Source organism: Xyrauchen texanus, chromosome 34, assembly GCF_025860055.1.
Source record: "Xyrauchen texanus isolate HMW12.3.18 chromosome 34, RBS_HiC_50CHRs, whole genome shotgun sequence".
Taxonomy (NCBI): domain Eukaryota; kingdom Metazoa; phylum Chordata; class Actinopteri; order Cypriniformes; family Catostomidae; genus Xyrauchen; species Xyrauchen texanus.
In genome coordinates, this window is record NC_068309.1 from 27688768 (window position 1) to 27706589 (window position 17822).

At 40.9% G+C, this 17822-nt stretch overlaps 1 protein-coding gene across 4 annotated transcripts in view; it reads left to right on the forward strand.

Annotated features, from left to right (window-relative positions):
* LOC127627306 (claudin-14-like) overlaps positions 1–2118 on the forward strand; it is a 41305-nt gene extending 39187 nt beyond the window's left edge. For 3 of the 4 annotated variants that reach the window (XM_052103649.1, XM_052103650.1, XM_052103648.1), the window contains one exon: positions 330–2118. In XM_052103649.1, coding sequence (XP_051959609.1) covers positions 385–1209 — 825 coding nt within the window. In that variant the 5' untranslated portion in view covers positions 330–384 and the 3' untranslated portion in view covers positions 1210–2118. The remainder of the gene's footprint in view (positions 1–329) is intronic. The other variant, XR_007968541.1, reaches the window with a different exon arrangement.
* The last annotated feature ends 15704 nt before the right edge of the window (positions 2119–17822 follow it).

Sequence of the window (17822 nt, forward strand, 5' to 3'; positions counted from 1 at the left end):
TGTTTTAATTGAGGCTAGTCTGTCATTTTATAGATTTAAATGGACAGTTCACCCAAAATTGTAAATTCTACCAAATGTTGTTCCAGACCAACTGTGTATGACTTTTATACAATGAAAGTGAATGGAAGAGTGAATGGAAAGTGCAAATAATGCAGTGAAAGTTTATGGTGATTCAGCGTAACATTTTGCATCACATCAGTAGTGTTCCACTGAAAAATTAATGTCATACTGATTTGAAATAAAATGAATATGAGTAAATAATGACAGAATTTTTATTTTTGGGTGAACTAATGCTTTAATGAGCTTAAGTGAGTTGTTTTCTATTACAGCAATCCAGCTACGGTTTGTTTGACCTTTGAAGTACACATTGATCCAGTGGCCGAAATGGCAATAGCAGCGTTGGAGTTGATGGGCTTCTTTTTGGGCATCTTTGGCATGTTCGGGACCCTGGTAGCTACTCTTCTGCCATACTGGGCAACCTCAGCGCACATTGGTGCTAATATTGTGACTGCAGTAGTCAACATGAAAGGTCTGTGGATGGAATGCGTCTATCAGAGCACTGGAGCCTTCCAGTGTGAGACTTACAACAGCATTCTGGGGCTCACGGCTGATCTACAAGCAGCCAGAGCTATGATGGTCATATCCATAATGTTTTCTGTCTTGGCTCTTGCCGTGTCCACCATCGGCATGCAGTGCACTGTCTGTATGGATGGTTCCTCAGTCAAGAGCAAGGTGGCTGGGGCAGGTGGCTCGCTCTTTCTCCTGGCAGGGCTCTTGTCTTTGATCCCGGTGTCTTGGAAAACCTATGAGGTGGTGCAAACCTTCTACACCAACAACATGCCTCCCAGTCTTAAATTTGAGATAGGTGATTGCCTATATGTGGGGCTGGCTTCTTCGCTCATGTCCATGTTGGGTGGAGGGCTGTTAAGTGCATCTTGTTGCGATGACCTAGATGGTGACAGGGGAACCAGGCGAAATTACCCATACCCTGACCGCACTGGGATCGGGATGTCACATGGAGCAACCCATTCAATGCCCTACCATCCACCCATTCTACAAACTGCCACAAAAGTTACCAACAGGAACCGGACGCCTAACAGCCAAACCAGCACTAGTACCCATTCTGCTATTCCGGCACCAGCCCATGATTCCAGGAAATCAACTCATCAGAACACAGCAGCTGGGTATGATGTCACAGGCTATGTCTGAAGATTTAGTTATACTGTTTGTACCATTTCTCCTTAAAGGACTAATGTGATAAATGCTCAAACTGTGTAAAGACTCTTATAATTGGCAAGATGTTGGATTAAGGTACAAGCCGAATGGATGCATTGCCAAAGAAAGAGCAAAATGCCTCTAATTGAACTGAAAAGAGAGGCACACAAAGTTGCTTTTGGATGATTTCGTCTCAAGGAGGCTTGACAAATTGAAATAAACATGAAGATGCTTTTTTGGAAAGAAACCAATCAATATGTATCGATGAAACTATACACCTGTGCCCTTGTAAATAGATATTTTGTCCTCTTTGCAAACATGCTGAGCTAAGATTTCACAATGACCTCTTCGGCAGCCCTCTCATGAAACACTGGGTCAGTCCTTGTGAACTGTAAGCTCAAAGTGCACTCAAGCATTTGATATATATATATAAAAACTTTTAATGGTTTTGTATGACTGTTTTACACTTTGTAGTTGTTAAAGATGTTTACACAAGAAATGTAGCTTTGTCAATATTAAATCACTATGCACATATAATTGAACACTAAATGATCATATTCAGTTTATTAATAAAGATTTGGGATGTTCATCAGTCTATAGCACCAACCTCTCTTTAATTTCTTTATACAAAGACCATGGAAAGCTCTTATTATTGTTCCTAAGTGCTTTTAATACTGCAGTGTTCTTATATGAGCCATAAAGATTGCTCTGCAGCTTGCAGACACCATATCAACAAACAATAAACATATCTGCATTGGTAAGTCACAGATATACTCAGTTCTGCAACACAGTTCTTCAAATATTATGTATCACAATATGTTAAATAGATAGTTAACTCCCAAAATAAAAATGATGCCATTATTCTGTCACTCTCATGTTGTTCCAAACCTGTATGACTTTCTTTTTGCCATGAAACACATAAAAATAAAATTGGAATAATGTTGATGCTGTTCTTTTTAAGTGAGAAACCAAACATTGTCCTAATACAGTCAGCTTTTATGTGCTATCCAAATAGCAACCATGCGTTCCAAATGTAACAATCTGTTTAAGCCTGTGCATAAACGCTTAAACAGAGGTTTAACACTGATGTTTGTTATCATTTAAACATGATTTACAGTGCACTTGAAGCACTCCAACTGAAACCCAACTGCATTGATTTGACCTTGATTTTGTGAAACCATGTGGGAAAAATACTATTCTAAACCACACTGAAATGTAATTGGTTCTGTTGGTGAGACCTGTACATGTTCTGTTCATTGACTGCAAGCACAACCTTGGTAGAGAAGCTGCCACAGATCTAATGCCCAGTCTATCTATGCTGCTGTTGACCACAACATAAGACATAGGCTATTCGTGGAATCTCCTCTAAAGCAACAAATTATTAAAGGAATATTCCTGTTTAAATACAAGTTAAGCTCAATCGACAACATTTGTTGCATTATTGATTGCCACAGAAACATTATTTAGACTCATCCCTCCTTTTATTTAAAAAAGAAAAAATCAATGTAACAGTAAGGCACTTACAATGGAAGTGAATAGGTTAAAGGTCAGAAATGTGAAGCACTTTACTTTAATATATTTAATATATTTAATTAATTCTTCTATTAAAACTCATGTATTATTTGAGCTGTAAAGTTGTTTACATTTTTAGTCATTTTAGGGTTTGTTGACAATACACCATTTAAAATTGGCTATAACTTTGCACAAAACAGGATAGCAAGTGATTTTATCACACTAAAATCATGTTACCATGCATATTGTTTTTGTCTTGTGGCTATACTTTTGAAACAGTGAGTATTTTAATGTTTACGGATTGGCCCCACTAACTTCTATTGTAAGTGCCTCACTGGAATCCACATTTTTGCTATTTTAAACCAAAGGAGGAGCAATTCTTAATACATTTTTGTGGTAATCTATATTATGCCACAAATGCTGTCGATTGAGCTTAACTTGAATTGAACCTGGATTATTCCTTTAATGGGACTGCAGTCTGATTCTAAAATCTCATGAAAATAACAGGTTATGTTCAGTTACCGGCAAAATAATAATGTTTATGTATGACTTCAAGCTGAATGAATAAAATATCTTAATATTTTTCCAGAAATTATTGGTTACATTTTCTAGGACTGATGAAGCAGCTAAAAATTGTAATTCTCTCATCATTTACTCACTCTCTCTGTGGATGAGAGACCGATCAATATTTAAGTCCTTGGGTTTTTTTGTTGTTGTTTACTTTTAGATGTTAAAGTGAAATTAAACAGGCACCACTTGTGACTTACAGATGTGTAAGTGTATATTTATAGTAAAATAAGAAATTAAATATTGATCTGTTTCTCACCCACAACTATCATATAACTTTGGAAGACATTGAATTAACCACTGGTGTCATATTGGTTACTTTTATGCTGCCTTTATGTGCTTTTTGGAGCTATATAAAAATCTTTGTGTTTAGCAGAAGAAAGAAAGTCACATCTGGGATGGCATGAAGGTGAGGATATGATGAGATAATTTTCATTTTTGGGTGAACTATCCCTTTTAGTAATAATTTTAAACTTAAGTGGTGTAGAAGTTCGATTTTCTGATATAGATGAGTTCTGTTGTCATTGTGATTGTCAACTAACAAACACCATGAGTGTTCAACATCACATACAGCTCTTAAGTGCCCTCAGCACCAGATTTAAATCCCACATTGGGATTGTAGCAGGATGAGGAGGGTTCAAGCTCCTCTCTCCCCTAAGGAACTTTATGATCAGATCATGTCTGCCTACAGAGGATCCAGCCTCTGGGGCGTGAAATGCAGAGACTGTCGCTACAGAGACCTTAAGCATTGATGGAGTAAAACCTGCATCCAGCTGCTCTTGAAGGAATGTAAGAATTTCCACTATGGAGCAATTCACTAGGTCTTTCCACGTGAAGAGCACCAATTTGCAAACACGCACCATTTTAGTGTGTAGAGGTATCTTGTGGATGGTGCACTAGCATGCAAAATGGTGTTTATTACCAACTGAGCCAATTCTGTCTTGTTCGCTGTGCTCCCTTGATGGGCCACACGTGTAGGTTCCACAGCTCCAGCTGGGAATGCCAAATCATGCCCTGTGCTTGAAAGAGGAAATCCCTCCTCAGCTGTATTTCCTATGGAGGGCCGTCTAATATCTCCGTTATTTCCAGAAACAAGGACTGGTTGGGCCATTTTGGCACAACAAACAAAACCGTTTCCTTGTCATCTTGGATTTTGCTGATAACATAGTGAAGGAGACATACCAGGGGAATTGCATATTTGTGTTTCGCTGGCCACTTGTGACCCAAGGCGTCCACCCCCAGTGGGGCTTGGGTCATGGACTACTAAAGAGGGCAATGGGGGCGAATAAGTCGACTTCCACTTTGCCAAATACATCACAAATGCTCAAAACCATCTGCGGATGGTCTCCATTCCCCCGTCATAGGTCCCTGGCATGACAGCACGTCCGCTCCACAGTTCAAGCGGCCCGGGACATATGTTGCTTGCAGGGAAAGGAGATGGCACTCGCTCCACATGAGGTGGCGTTCTGCCCTGGGGATTTATTTACATCACTACTGACATATTGTATGACCGGATCAGAAAGTGATGATTTGCATCGATGTCAGAATTAAAAGCCTTCATGGCAAAGAAGACAGCCAGCAGTTCCAGGCAGTTTATGTGCCACACCAGTTTTGCACCTATCCGGGTGCCAAAAGCCGAACTTACATCACACAGCGCACCCCAGCCTGTGTTGGACGCATTCATGGTCACCACTTTTTGCCTAAAAATCTGACCCAGCATAATACCCTGCTGATAAAAGGTTGGAGCTCTCCATGGTGCTAGAGCAGCCAGACAGCGGCAAGCCACAGTGATGTGCATGCTTCCTTGGTGCCCGGCATGCCATGGTGCATGATGTTTGAGCAAGCATTGGAGAGTTCTTACGTGTTAAAGGCCTAACGGTATGATGGTGGATGCTGCCATCATAAAACCCAGCATTCTCTGAAATGCTTTTCCCAGTTTGAACTGAAGCAGACACTGATAATTGGTACGAACATGCTCACTCATGAGGTGCGCGTGCATGCTCACGGTGTTGAGTCTTTGTCGGAGATTTGTTGGCTGGGAGAAAGTGGGCTTTTCACCCAATTGACGTTGAGACCTAGGCTGTTCAAATGGTGAAGTATCAAGTCTCCATGCTTGCATAACAGAGCCTCTGATCATGTATAATCAAAACAAGGAAGTACCTGCCTGCTGCCCGGGAAGGTTTTTTCCTTCAGTTTCGCGCTGAGGCGGGTGAGGCTTTCGCTTGGGCCACGGTGTACGTGGTCTCACCGATGGCTCAGTGGCGGCTCTTGATGCTGCTGAGGCGGCGGGAGTTGGGTTCTTCGCCGGGCGCTGGCTCGAAGCAGAGCGGGCCAGATGAGCAGAAGCTTTATCACTTGTGACTGATTTTGCGCCATGATGAAGTGCTCAAAGATGTCTTCCACAGCATTGCTGAAAAGGCTGTCAGGTGACACCAGAGTGTCGAGGAAGGTGGCTTTTTTTGCATCATTCATCTCCCTGAGCGTTAACCAGAAATGCCGGTCCAAAACCACCAGATTACTCATCGCTTTTCCAAGCTTTTTTGGCCTGCACAGTGATTTTTGTAGCACTCAGTGCCAAGTCTGTGGTGGTGCAGAGCTCCTTAAACACTTCAGGGTTCAGGCCTTGCTCATGTATATGTTTGAGAAGCTTGGCCTGGAAGACTTGAAGCACCGATATGCTATGAAATGCAGAACCGGCCTAGCCCACTGCATAAGCTCGTCCAGCCAATGTGGACGTCAGTCGACATGGCTTGGAGGGGTGGGACTTCCATAGTTGGATGTCCATAGCCTCTTCAATTGGTGGAAGCTTCAAATATCCCTTCTCCTCTGCATGGTCCACTTTTGTCAGAACTGCAGCTCCTCCGATCTGGACACGAGACGAGTAGGGCGTGTGCCAGGTCTTCGTGAGCTCTGTGTGTACCTCCATAAAAAATGGTGCAGTTTTCTGGGCCGCAGTCTGCTGGTGACGCCTTGCCTGCAGGAACCACTCATCCAGGCGGGACTTTACTGGCTCCTCTGGAGGGGATCACTCGATACAAAGCTCCTCAGTCACCTGTGTGAGGACGCGAAGGAGCTCTCTGTCAGTGGCCAATGCATTTTCCTTGCCCTCGCTTGGGGAAGGGATGGCAACATCATCCGTGGACCATTTGCCCATATCTGATGCTGTGAGGGACATGGCATCACTCTGCCTTCAGAGCCGCCAAATGTGACCAGACTGTGCTCTCCAATAGAGGGCCAGAGTTCATCATGTGCATACTGCACTGGTGAGGATGCTGCATGGGAAGATTGAGGGGTTAGTGGGGCTTATCTCCTTGGATTCTTCCATCTCTACCTTGCGGCCCCATCGGGCCTCCTCATGTGGCCCCTCAGAACTTAATAAAGAGGAGGCGGATGGGAGGGCATGGGAGGCGGAATCGTCCCTCAGAACCAGGGCGACCATCAAGCGGAGCATCCGGAGTCTCAGGCTCTCACAGGAGGGCAATCTGTCCCCATGAGAGCTGATTCAGTGTGGGATCTCATGCTGATATGACGGAGCGATGTGTCAATCGCATGCAGAAGATTTGCAGAACGACGTCTTGAGAAAGATACATAGACACAAGCGGCTCTTTTTAGAACAGATTAGGTACAGATTTGTATATAAAGGATACAGCTCCTGCCAGAAGGTAGGAGTCTCGCTGAGGCACTGTTGTCAAGCAACAAGCATCTGAAGCGAAAAACCCATTGCCGGCAGAGAGAATCTTTGCCGGAACACTGTAGATGGCGGGTGAGTCTTTAGCTGCAGGTGCAGAGAGTCAGTTGATGAATTGTCCTGTTGCGTCTGCAGTGAAGGGTGTAACCTACTGCATATTTTTTATACACTTTATATACTTTTTTTTTTATTGTACGTGTATTCCATATTATGTGTATTGTTTACTGTACATTGTATACTATTATTGTGTTGTGTAATTATGTGTACATTAGATATGTAAATTGTGTTGTGTAAATCTGTTGTTTATTGTAAATTGGTATATGTCTCGTCACTGTCATGACTGCTGTTACTCGGAACTGCACACAAAACATTCGCCCACTGTTGCACTTGTGCATATGGTCGTGTGACAATAAAGTGATTTGATTTTGATTTGAAGTCGACAGTGAAGATTGAGTTTCAAGACGATGTAGTCATAGTCAAGACGAGACGATGACGGTCTAGAAGGATGAAAATTCTGAAGAACTGGTGATTGAGCCCCCTGTTATATAGGCCAACTGCATGCCTAAAGGGGTGGAGCTCACACACCATTGCCAATCATATGATTGTCGTTATTATACAAGGGCTTCAATTAGGGCTGTAGAAGGAATTCCCCAAAAGTCTTTACCACAATGTTGAGTGAACCATAATCGAAAGGGAACTGTTTTTTCATGTAAATGCTGTTGTCATGAGTACACATCTCTGATGATCTTTAAGAGATTGGACAGATTCACAGCGTGTTGAGTAACTCTCAAATGAGATTGTGAGCGCGCATGTTTGATTGACACGTGAGCACACTGTGTATGAACGTGCACGCAGACCGAAGGCTGCTCTTTTAACATCAGCCATACTCAAACATTATATATATATTTTTTACTATTTGTAACATCCTCTTGCAGTTGAATTCCCTCTCTAACATGAATCAGCAATGTAGAGAACTAAATCCTCATGAAAATAGACAATTCATTCAGATTTGAAAGGCTGCTGATAAATGTATTTCTGATAATTATATAATAAAAGTATATTTTGTCCTTTGAGATTACTTGCTGTTTTCGGACGATTCATATTTGTAACAATATACAAGCGTGAAACTTACGTTTTCTTCGGTTTTCTTTAGGCTATTAGACATTTGTGTGTCTTTGATTTCAAATCGAGGAACAGATTAGTTGTAATTCGAGTTACATAATGTAATGATGTAGTTCCTAATATTGTTATAAACCATCTGTTTTACTTACTCTCGAAAGATCACTTTTATTTTTTAAGTTTTTGCAGTAACATTAGAACGTTTACCAAGCTCTATTTCTCAGAGCTTGTGCAGTATTTAAAAAAAGAAATGGTGACACCCGCTGGTCAACAGAAGAATTACAAATGCCTCTTTGTTTAAATACAAAATAGGAATAGAGATTCACAATGTGAATTTATTTACATGTAAACAGCATATACCGCATTAATAAAGGCAAAAATTAAAACTATTTATTTAGGAAGGTTTCTCTATGTAAGATTGTCCATCCTCTAGGGTTCTAGTGGTGTTGGGATCTACAGAGGATCCGTCAGTCTTTGCTGTCTTCACCTCTCACTATCAAACTCAATGATTGGAGGCTTAAGTAGTCTGTATCCATTTAACAGGCTCAGAGTTGCTTGGGCACTTTCAACATCTGTTATAATATATAATAAAATAAAAATAAAAAACACAACAACAACAACAACAACAACAACAACAACTGTGTTTGGTTGACAGTGTCTGACATAGGGTCTGATTCCAGGCATTTGTGCTCGTCTTTACATAAACTGGAGTCAAAGACTGAGACAGTTTGGTCAGTATCAAAGCATGATGATTTAGAACGGTCATTAGTGACAATTTTTTTCTTCATTGCAAGATTTTAGTTGTGGCAGCAGAAAACTCTTTTTAAAAAAGTTTTTGTTTTCATGAAGAAAGTCTCTAAAGAAAGTGTCAATTGCACTGGCAGATGTCGCCCTCTGCTGGCTAACCCGAGACTCTTCATCTGAAGATAGAAAACAGAAAAAATCAGCGACAGAAGAGTCTACATCTAGTGAGGATCGATCTTGCCACGGAGTAAATAAATTAATAAAACAAATTTATTCTGACTTTATATCCCGTAACTGTGACTTTATATCCCGTAACTGTGTCTTTATATCCCAATACTGTGACTTTATATCCCAAAACTGTGACTTTATATCCCGTAACTGTGACTTTATATCCCAATACTGTGACTTTATATCCCAATACTATGACTTTATATCCCGCAACTGTGACTTTATATCCCGTAACTGTGACTTAATGTCCCGCAACTGTGACTTTATATCCCATAACTGTGACTTTATATCCCGCAACTGTGACTTTATATCCCGTAACTGTGACTTAATGTCCCGCAACTGTGACTTTATATCCCATAACTGTGACTTTATATCCCGCAACTGTGACTTTATATCCCGTAACTGTGACTTAATATCCCGCAACTGTGACTTTATATCCCGTAACTATGACTTTATAATCCAAAACTGTGACTTTATATCCCGAAACTGTGACTTTATATCCCAAAACTGTGATTTTACATCCCGTAACTGTGACTTTATATCCCAAAACTGTGACTTTATATAACGTAACTGTGACTTTATATCCCGTAACTATGACTTTATAATCCACTTTATATCCCGTAACTGTGACTTTATATCCCAATACTGTGACTTTATATCCCAATACTGTGACTTTATATCCCGCAACTGTGACTTTATATCCCGTAACTGTGACTTAATATCCCGTAAATGTGACTTTATATCCTGCATCTGTGACTTTATATCCCGTAACTGTGACTTTATATCCCGTAACTGTGACTTTATATCCCAAAACTGTGACTCTATATCCCGTAACTGTGACTTTATATCCCAAAACTGTGACTTTATAACCCGTAACTGTGACTTTATATCCCGTAACTATGACTTTATAATCCAAAACTGTGACTTTATATCCCGTAACTGTGACTTTATATCCCAAAACTGTGACTTTATATCCCGTAACTGTGACTTTATATCCCGTAACTGTGACTTTATATCCCAATACTGTGACTTTATATCCCAAAACTGTGACTTTATATCCCGCAACTGTGACTTTATATCCCAAAACTGTGACTTTATATCCCGTAACTGTGACTTTATATCCCGCAACTGTGACTTTATATCCCGTAACTGTGACTTTATGTCCCGCAACTGTGACTTTATATCCCGCAACTGTGACTTTATATCCCAAAAGTGTGACTTTATATCCCAAAAGTGTGACTTTATATCCCGTAACTGTGACTTTATATCCCGTAACTGTGACTTTATATCCCGCAACTGTGACTTATATCCTGCAACTGTGACTTTATATCCCAAAACTGTGACTTTATATCCCGTAACTGTGACTTTATATCCCGCAACTGTGACTTTATATCCCAAAATTGTGACTTTATATCCCAAAACTGTGACTTTATATCCCATAACTGTGACTTTATATCCCAAAACATCCCAAAACTGTGACTTTATATCCCATAACTGTGACTTAATATCACGCAACTGTGACTTTTTATCCTGCATCTGTGACTTTATATCCCGTAACTATGACTTTATAATCCAAAACTGTGACTTTATATCCCGAAACTGTGACTTTATATCCCAAAACATCCCAAAACAGTTTATATAAAACTGTGACTTTATATCCCGTAACTATGACTTTATAATCCAAAACTGTGACTTTATATCCCGCAACTGTGACTTTATATCCCATAACTGTGACTTAATATCCCGCAACTGTGACTTTATATCCCATAACTGTGACTTAATATCCCGCAACTGTGACTTTATATCCTGCATCTGTGACTTTATATCCCATAACTGTGACTTAATATCCTGCAACTGTGACTTTATATCCTGCATCTGTGACTTTATATCCCGCAACTGTGACTTTATATCCCATAACTGTGACTTAATATCCCGCAACTGTGACTTTATATCCCGCAACTGTGACTTTATATCCCAAAAGTGTGACTTTATATCCCAAAAGTGTGACTTTATATCCCGTAACTGTGACTTTATATCCCGTAACTGTGACTTTATATCCCGCAACTGTGACTTATATCCTGCAACTGTGACTTTATATCCCAAAACTGTGACTTTATATCCCGTAACTGTGACTTTATATCCCGCAACTGTGACTTTATATCCCAAAATTGTGACTTTATATCCCAAAACTGTGACTTTATATCCCGCAACTGTGACTTTATATCCCAAAACATCCCAAAACTGTGACTTTATATCCCATAACTGTGACTTAATATCACGCAACTGTGACTTTTTATCCTGCATCTGTGACTTTATATCCCGTAACTATGACTTTATAATCCAAAACTGTGACTTTATATCCCGAAACTGTGACTTTATATCCCAAAACATCCCAAAACAGTTTATATAAAACTGTGACTTTATATCCCGTAACTATGACTTTATAATCCAAAACTGTGACTTTATATCCCGCAACTGTGACTTTATATCCCATAACTGTGACTTAATATCCCGCAACTGTGACTTTATATCCCATAACTGTGACTTAATATCCCGCAACTGTGACTTTATATCCTGCATCTGTGACTTTATATCCCATAACTGTGACTTAATATCCTGCAACTGTGACTTTATATCCTGCATCTGTGACTTTATATCCCGCAACTGTGACTTTATATCCCATAACTGTGACTTAATATCCCGCAACTGTGACTTTATATCCTGCATCTGTGACTTTATATCCCGCAACTGTGACTTTATAATCCAAAACTGTGACTTTATATCCCGCAACTGTGACTTTATATCCCAAAACATCCCAAAACAGTTTATATATAACTGTGACTTTATATCCCGTAACTATGACTTTATAATCCAAAACTGACTTTATATCCCGCAACTGTGACTTTATATCCCGCAACAGTGACTTTATATCTCGTAACTGTGACTTTATATCCCATAACTGTGACTTTATATCCCGCAACTGTGACTATATATCCCGCAACTGTGACTTTATATCTCGTAACTGTTACTTTATATCCCGAAACTGTGACTTTATATCCCGTAACTATGACTTTATAGTCCAAAACTGTGACTTTATATCCCGAAACTGTGACTTTATATCCCGTAACTGTGAATTTATATCCCAAAACTGTGACTTTACATCCCGTAACTGTGACTTTATATCCCAAAACTGTGACTTTATATCCCGCAACTGTTACTTTATATCCTGCATCTGTGACTTTATATCCCGTAACTATGACTTTATAATCCAAAACTGTGACTTTATATCCCGAAACTGTGACTTTATATCCCGCAACTGTGACTTTATATCCCGTAACTGTGACTTAATATCCCGCAACTGTTACTTTATATCCTGCATCTGTGACTTTATATCCCGTAACTGTGACTTAATATCCCGCAACTGTTACTTTCTATCCAGCATCTGTGACTTTATAACCCGTAACTATGACTTTATAATCCAAAACTGTGACTTTATATCCCGCAACTGTGACTTCATATCCCGCAACTGTGACTTTATATCTCGTAACTGTGACTTTATATCCCGCAACTGTGACTTTATATCCCGCAACTGTGACTTTATATCCCGTAACTGTGACTTTATATCCCGCAACTGTGACTTTATATCTCGTAACTGTGACTTTATATCCCGCAACTGTGACTTTATATCCCGCAACTGTGACTTTATATCCCGTAACTGTGACTTTATATCCCGCAACTGTGACTTTATATCCCGCAACTGTGACTTTATATCCGATAACTGTGACTTTATATCCCGCAACTGTGACTTTATATCTCGTATCTGTGACTTTATATCCCGCAACTGTGACTTTATATCCCAAAACTGCGACTTTATATCCCGCAACTGTTACTTTATATCCCAAAACTGTGACTTTATATCCCGAAACTGTGACTTTATATCCCGCATCTGTGACTTTATATCCCAAAACTGTGACTTTATATCCTGCATCTGTGACTTTATATCCTGTAACTGTGACTTTATAATCCAAAACTGTGACCTTATATCCCGCAACTGTGACTTTATATCCCGCAACTGTGACTTTATGTGGAGGTGGACAGTGGAGGCTCCAGCCCCATGTGGTCCAGCTGATTTGGGGCAGAGCACATATCACAGTGCTATCCCAGCGCATCTGCTGTCGTGTTGCTTTTGCCAGGGATTTGAGTGGCGCGCAGCGACCTGAGCTGACTCCAAAGGAGGAGATGGCGGGCGAGTTGTGACATAGAGAGAGTGCACGCCGCCTTGGCGATTTCTGTTCGCTACATCACGGTGCTGTCTGAACGGATCAAGACGTGCTTGCCCCGAATCAGCGAGAGAAACCTCCGCAAGGCAAGGAATACAGCCAGCAACTCTAGGCAGTTGATATCCCAACGCAGCCGGGGCCCTGTTCAGGAGCCAGTGGCAGCATGCCTGTTGCACACAGTGCACCAAACCAGTTGAGAGGCATCTGTGGTGGCCATGACATGTCTGGACACCTGCTGTAGGGGGACTCCTGTCCACAGAAAACAGAGGTTAAAAGTCTGATGGCAGGAGGGGGTGATTATCACACGGTATGTGCCGCGGCACCATGCCCATCTCGGGAATCGAGTCTGAAGCCAGTGCTGAAGCAGTCTCATATGCATCAACCCGAGCGGTGTGACCGCGGCTGAAGATGCCAGATGCCCCAGGAGCCTCTGGAATTGTTTTAGAGGAACCGCTGTGCCAGGCTTGAAGAGAGCGAGGCACCTGAGCACTGCGCATGCTCACTCGAGAGATGGGCTGTCATTGAAACTCCATGCCGAGAAAAGAGATGCTCTGAACCAGGGCGAGCTTGCTCTTTTCCCAGTTGACCTGAAGCCCTAGGCGGCTGAGGTGCCTGAGCACCTGGTCCCTGTGAGCGCATAGTAACTCTCGAGAGTGAGCCAGAATGAGCCAGTCGTCGAGGTAATTGAGTATGCGGATGCCCACTTCCCATAGCAGGGCAGGGGCTGCCTCTGCGACCTTGGTGAAGACGCGAGGGTACAGGGACAGGCCGAAGGTCAGCGCTGGCATGCCGGGGCTGAGCAGTCGCGGGTCCGGAGGCGAAGTGACTGCATCCAGGGAACCGGGACTGTAGGATTTTGGAGCCGGGGTGCTGTGAGAATGGCATGCACCGGCTATATGACCCAGGGAGTGAGGAAATCTGTCTTTTATTGAGAATGTGTGTGGGGGTGCGGCAAAGGAAAATAAGGAAAACAAGGATTCTCCTCCCGGCCCTCCACCGGGGGATGGAGGGTCTTTGTACCAGCTCCGGAGCCAACATCTGAATGCAATTTCAGTGCACGCGCATGTACGTGGTGGCAGAAAGTCAATTGTCTGTGTTAGATTTGACAGATTAGAAGATTAAACGAAAGCACGACATAAAACCCTCATAATTACACAAATATTCTTAGCTATACATTTATTACAATGAAATAAGTTAATAACATATATGTAATAATGTTTGCTTTATACGTTTGCTGCAACGCAGTGAGTTGAAATTATCTCCTCAGTTCAGTCAGCTCTGTTGATGTCTTGAAGCCACAGTCGTCTACGAGAGCCCTTTTCACAGTCTTCTCGCAAAAAAATGCAATAGAGATGGTCCCAAACTGCGACCCACACTGCAGGGTTTACAGACGTTATTTTCTCATTACGAAGAAAACGGCAGGCTTCTCAGAAACAGATCTTATCGTGTACACACTATTCCACAGCCAGCAAATCTCCTTTTTAGGAATTTGTCTTGACTCCGTGAGAATGTGTGCACACCTCACGAACGAGCACGTACAGACCATTCTTCGGTGTCTGTCTCAGTTCAGACTGGGGAAAACATTGCCGCTGATGTCATTTCAGAGAATGCTGAGTTTTATTGCGGCAGCATCTGCCATCATACCATATGGTTCTGCCCACAAATTTTCTGTCAGATTGAGGTCAGGGCTTTACTCTAATACCTTGACTTTGTTATCCTAAAGCCATTTTGCCACAAATTTGGAGGTATGCTTGGGGTCATTGTCCATTTGGAAGTCCCATTTGTGAATGAGCTTTAACTTCCTGGCTGATGTCTTGAGATGTTGCATCAATATACATAAAATTTTCCTTCCTCGTGATGCCAACAATTTTGTGAAGTGCACCAGTACCTCCTGCAGCAAAGCACCCCCACAACATGATGTTGCCACCACCATAATTCACGATTGGGATGGTGTTCTTCGGCTTGCAATCCTCACCGTTTATCCTCCAAACATAACGATGATCATTATGGCCAAACAGTTACATTTTTGTACATTAGACCAGAGAACATTTCTCCAAAAATTAAGATCTTTGTCCCAATGTACACTTGCAAACTGTATTCTGGCGTTTTTATTGTGATTGTGGAGCAGTGGCTTCTTTCTTGCTGAGCAGCGTTTCAGGTTATGTTGATATAGGACTCGCTTTACTGGGGATATAGATACTTACCTATTTCCTCTAGTATCTTCACAAGGTCCTTTGCTGTTGTTCTGGGATTGATTTGCATTTTTTGCACCAAACTATGTTCATCTCTAGGAGACAGAATGAATCTCCTTGTCGAATTCTGTCTTGTCTAAGAAAATTCGGAAGAAATTGTGACGGAGCACCCGCTTCTATAGGCCAACCCGCTTCTATAGGCCAACCCTGAAGGGGTGGGGTCAGACACCACTGCCAATCAGAGGATTAGCATGATTGTATAAGGGTTTTCAACAAGGTCATCTAAGAAGGACACTTCCCATAGTGCTTACAGCAATGTCTTGTTCCTTTCATCTCAGGGAACCGAAGGTACATGTGTAACCGGAGACGTTTTATCAACTTAAGCTTGACATTCAACATGTATTTTGAGTTTGAAACACAGTTTTTAATTTCCGTTCTTATGAATTTCACAAATAAAATTCCTGATGATCGTTCATAAGGCCAAATGCATGGAAACCTAATTTTTCTTGCTTTTGAAATAAAACAGCTTGTCTTAGACACTCCCTCTCCAGCCATTTACAGAATGCCTACTTAAAGCTGCAACAACAGGTCATGGTATTGACATCACAGCCATGAGTACATTAACATATGATCTCCCAAGTCTATGGCCCGCCCAGTCACGGTAAACTATATTATGAAAGAACTATTAATCCTACACACCAGCAGAAAAAAACACTATTATTTTAGATGTGGGGGGAAAGGATCAAACATTGTGCCATTCCTGGCTATTGGATTGAATCTGGGTAAGGCACAGCCTTACAAAGGATCATAACATGAGAAACGAGAGGCTGAAGTTTCTATTCACTAAGGTCCTTGCTCATTACAGTCCGACATTAACAGTTTGTTCTGCACATTTCACTATGGATTGTTTTGTGAATCTGCCACAATTGAACGCAGGCTTTGCAAGAAAGCTCTTATTGAAGGAGGGGAGAGTGCCGACAATATCTGACCTGACAGCAAACTCGCGACTTGTAAGCTTTTTTTATATATTTTTTGTAGAATCAATACAGAGGTCAATTACACACACACACACATGCCATGCTTCCTATTGTACCAAAAACGTCTGGTTACAGCAGGAAAGAAGCAGATAGGATTATGGGGAATGTAGTTAAAACAACCTTACATGAAAGAATAATACATAAAAAAAGTAAATTATACATTTACATGGTTTTAATTGTGAAAACCATAAAATAAAAAAATTAACTGGTGCTAGAGTTCAAGAAGAAATTATGAGAAACATGTGCCACTTATGTATAATTATTAGGGCTCTCGATTTAACGTGTTAATTCAGTGCGATTAATTTTACAAAAAAAAAAGGTATTACAAAAATGTACGCAATTATTCACACTGCCACGGACCATAATAAGGAAGATTCCTGAGAAATTCAAGCTTGTAGTACCACCTATTTACTCCAGAGGGCAGTAAGTGAAATTTCAGTCGTATGAGCAACGCGCAGTTTATACAGTGAAGAAAAAACTTCAGTAGGCAGAACAACACAAACATGTGTCACGTTCTTGTGTTCAAAACAGGTGAAGGAGCGCATATGCGAACTAAGGGATCTCAAGATGTGTTTAAAGATTGAGTATTAAATTATATTTAACTTGACACAGTGATGCAACACACCCAAGACGCTACACAAGCATGTCTGACGAAGGTGTAAACTGACGGGCTCTTAAACAAGCCCTGTTACAAAGAGGCACATAGACGCCATCTAGCGGCCACTGCAGGATGCGTCAAAAATTATTGTGCACGAGACTGAGAAATGTGTACTGTACATCATTAGCAGTTGCGCTCTGTGAGTGAAGAGTGCATTTTAATTATCTGAATATTTTGTATTATATATAAAAAATATGATTTTAAATATTTTAATATAACTATGTATAATTATATATTTAAATATGTATAATCTTTATATATTGAATTATTGTTACATGAGGGGCTTTCTCAGCAGATATTTGTATATGTGATTAATCACGATTAATTAATCGGGACACCATGTTATTAATTTGATTAAAACATTTTAATCGATTGACAGCCCTAATAAATATCATATCTCATAATTATATTACAGGCTGTAAAATCCTTTTTGCCTTTTATATTTAAACAAAACACTGTGGAACGGACCAAGGAAGGGACGGAAACAGGCGTCAGCTTAAGGGGTAAGCTTTATTCTTTAAACTTAATTTCTGTATGTTTTATGACACACGAGTAATCTCGGCCTTGTTGTCAGGCTCCCCT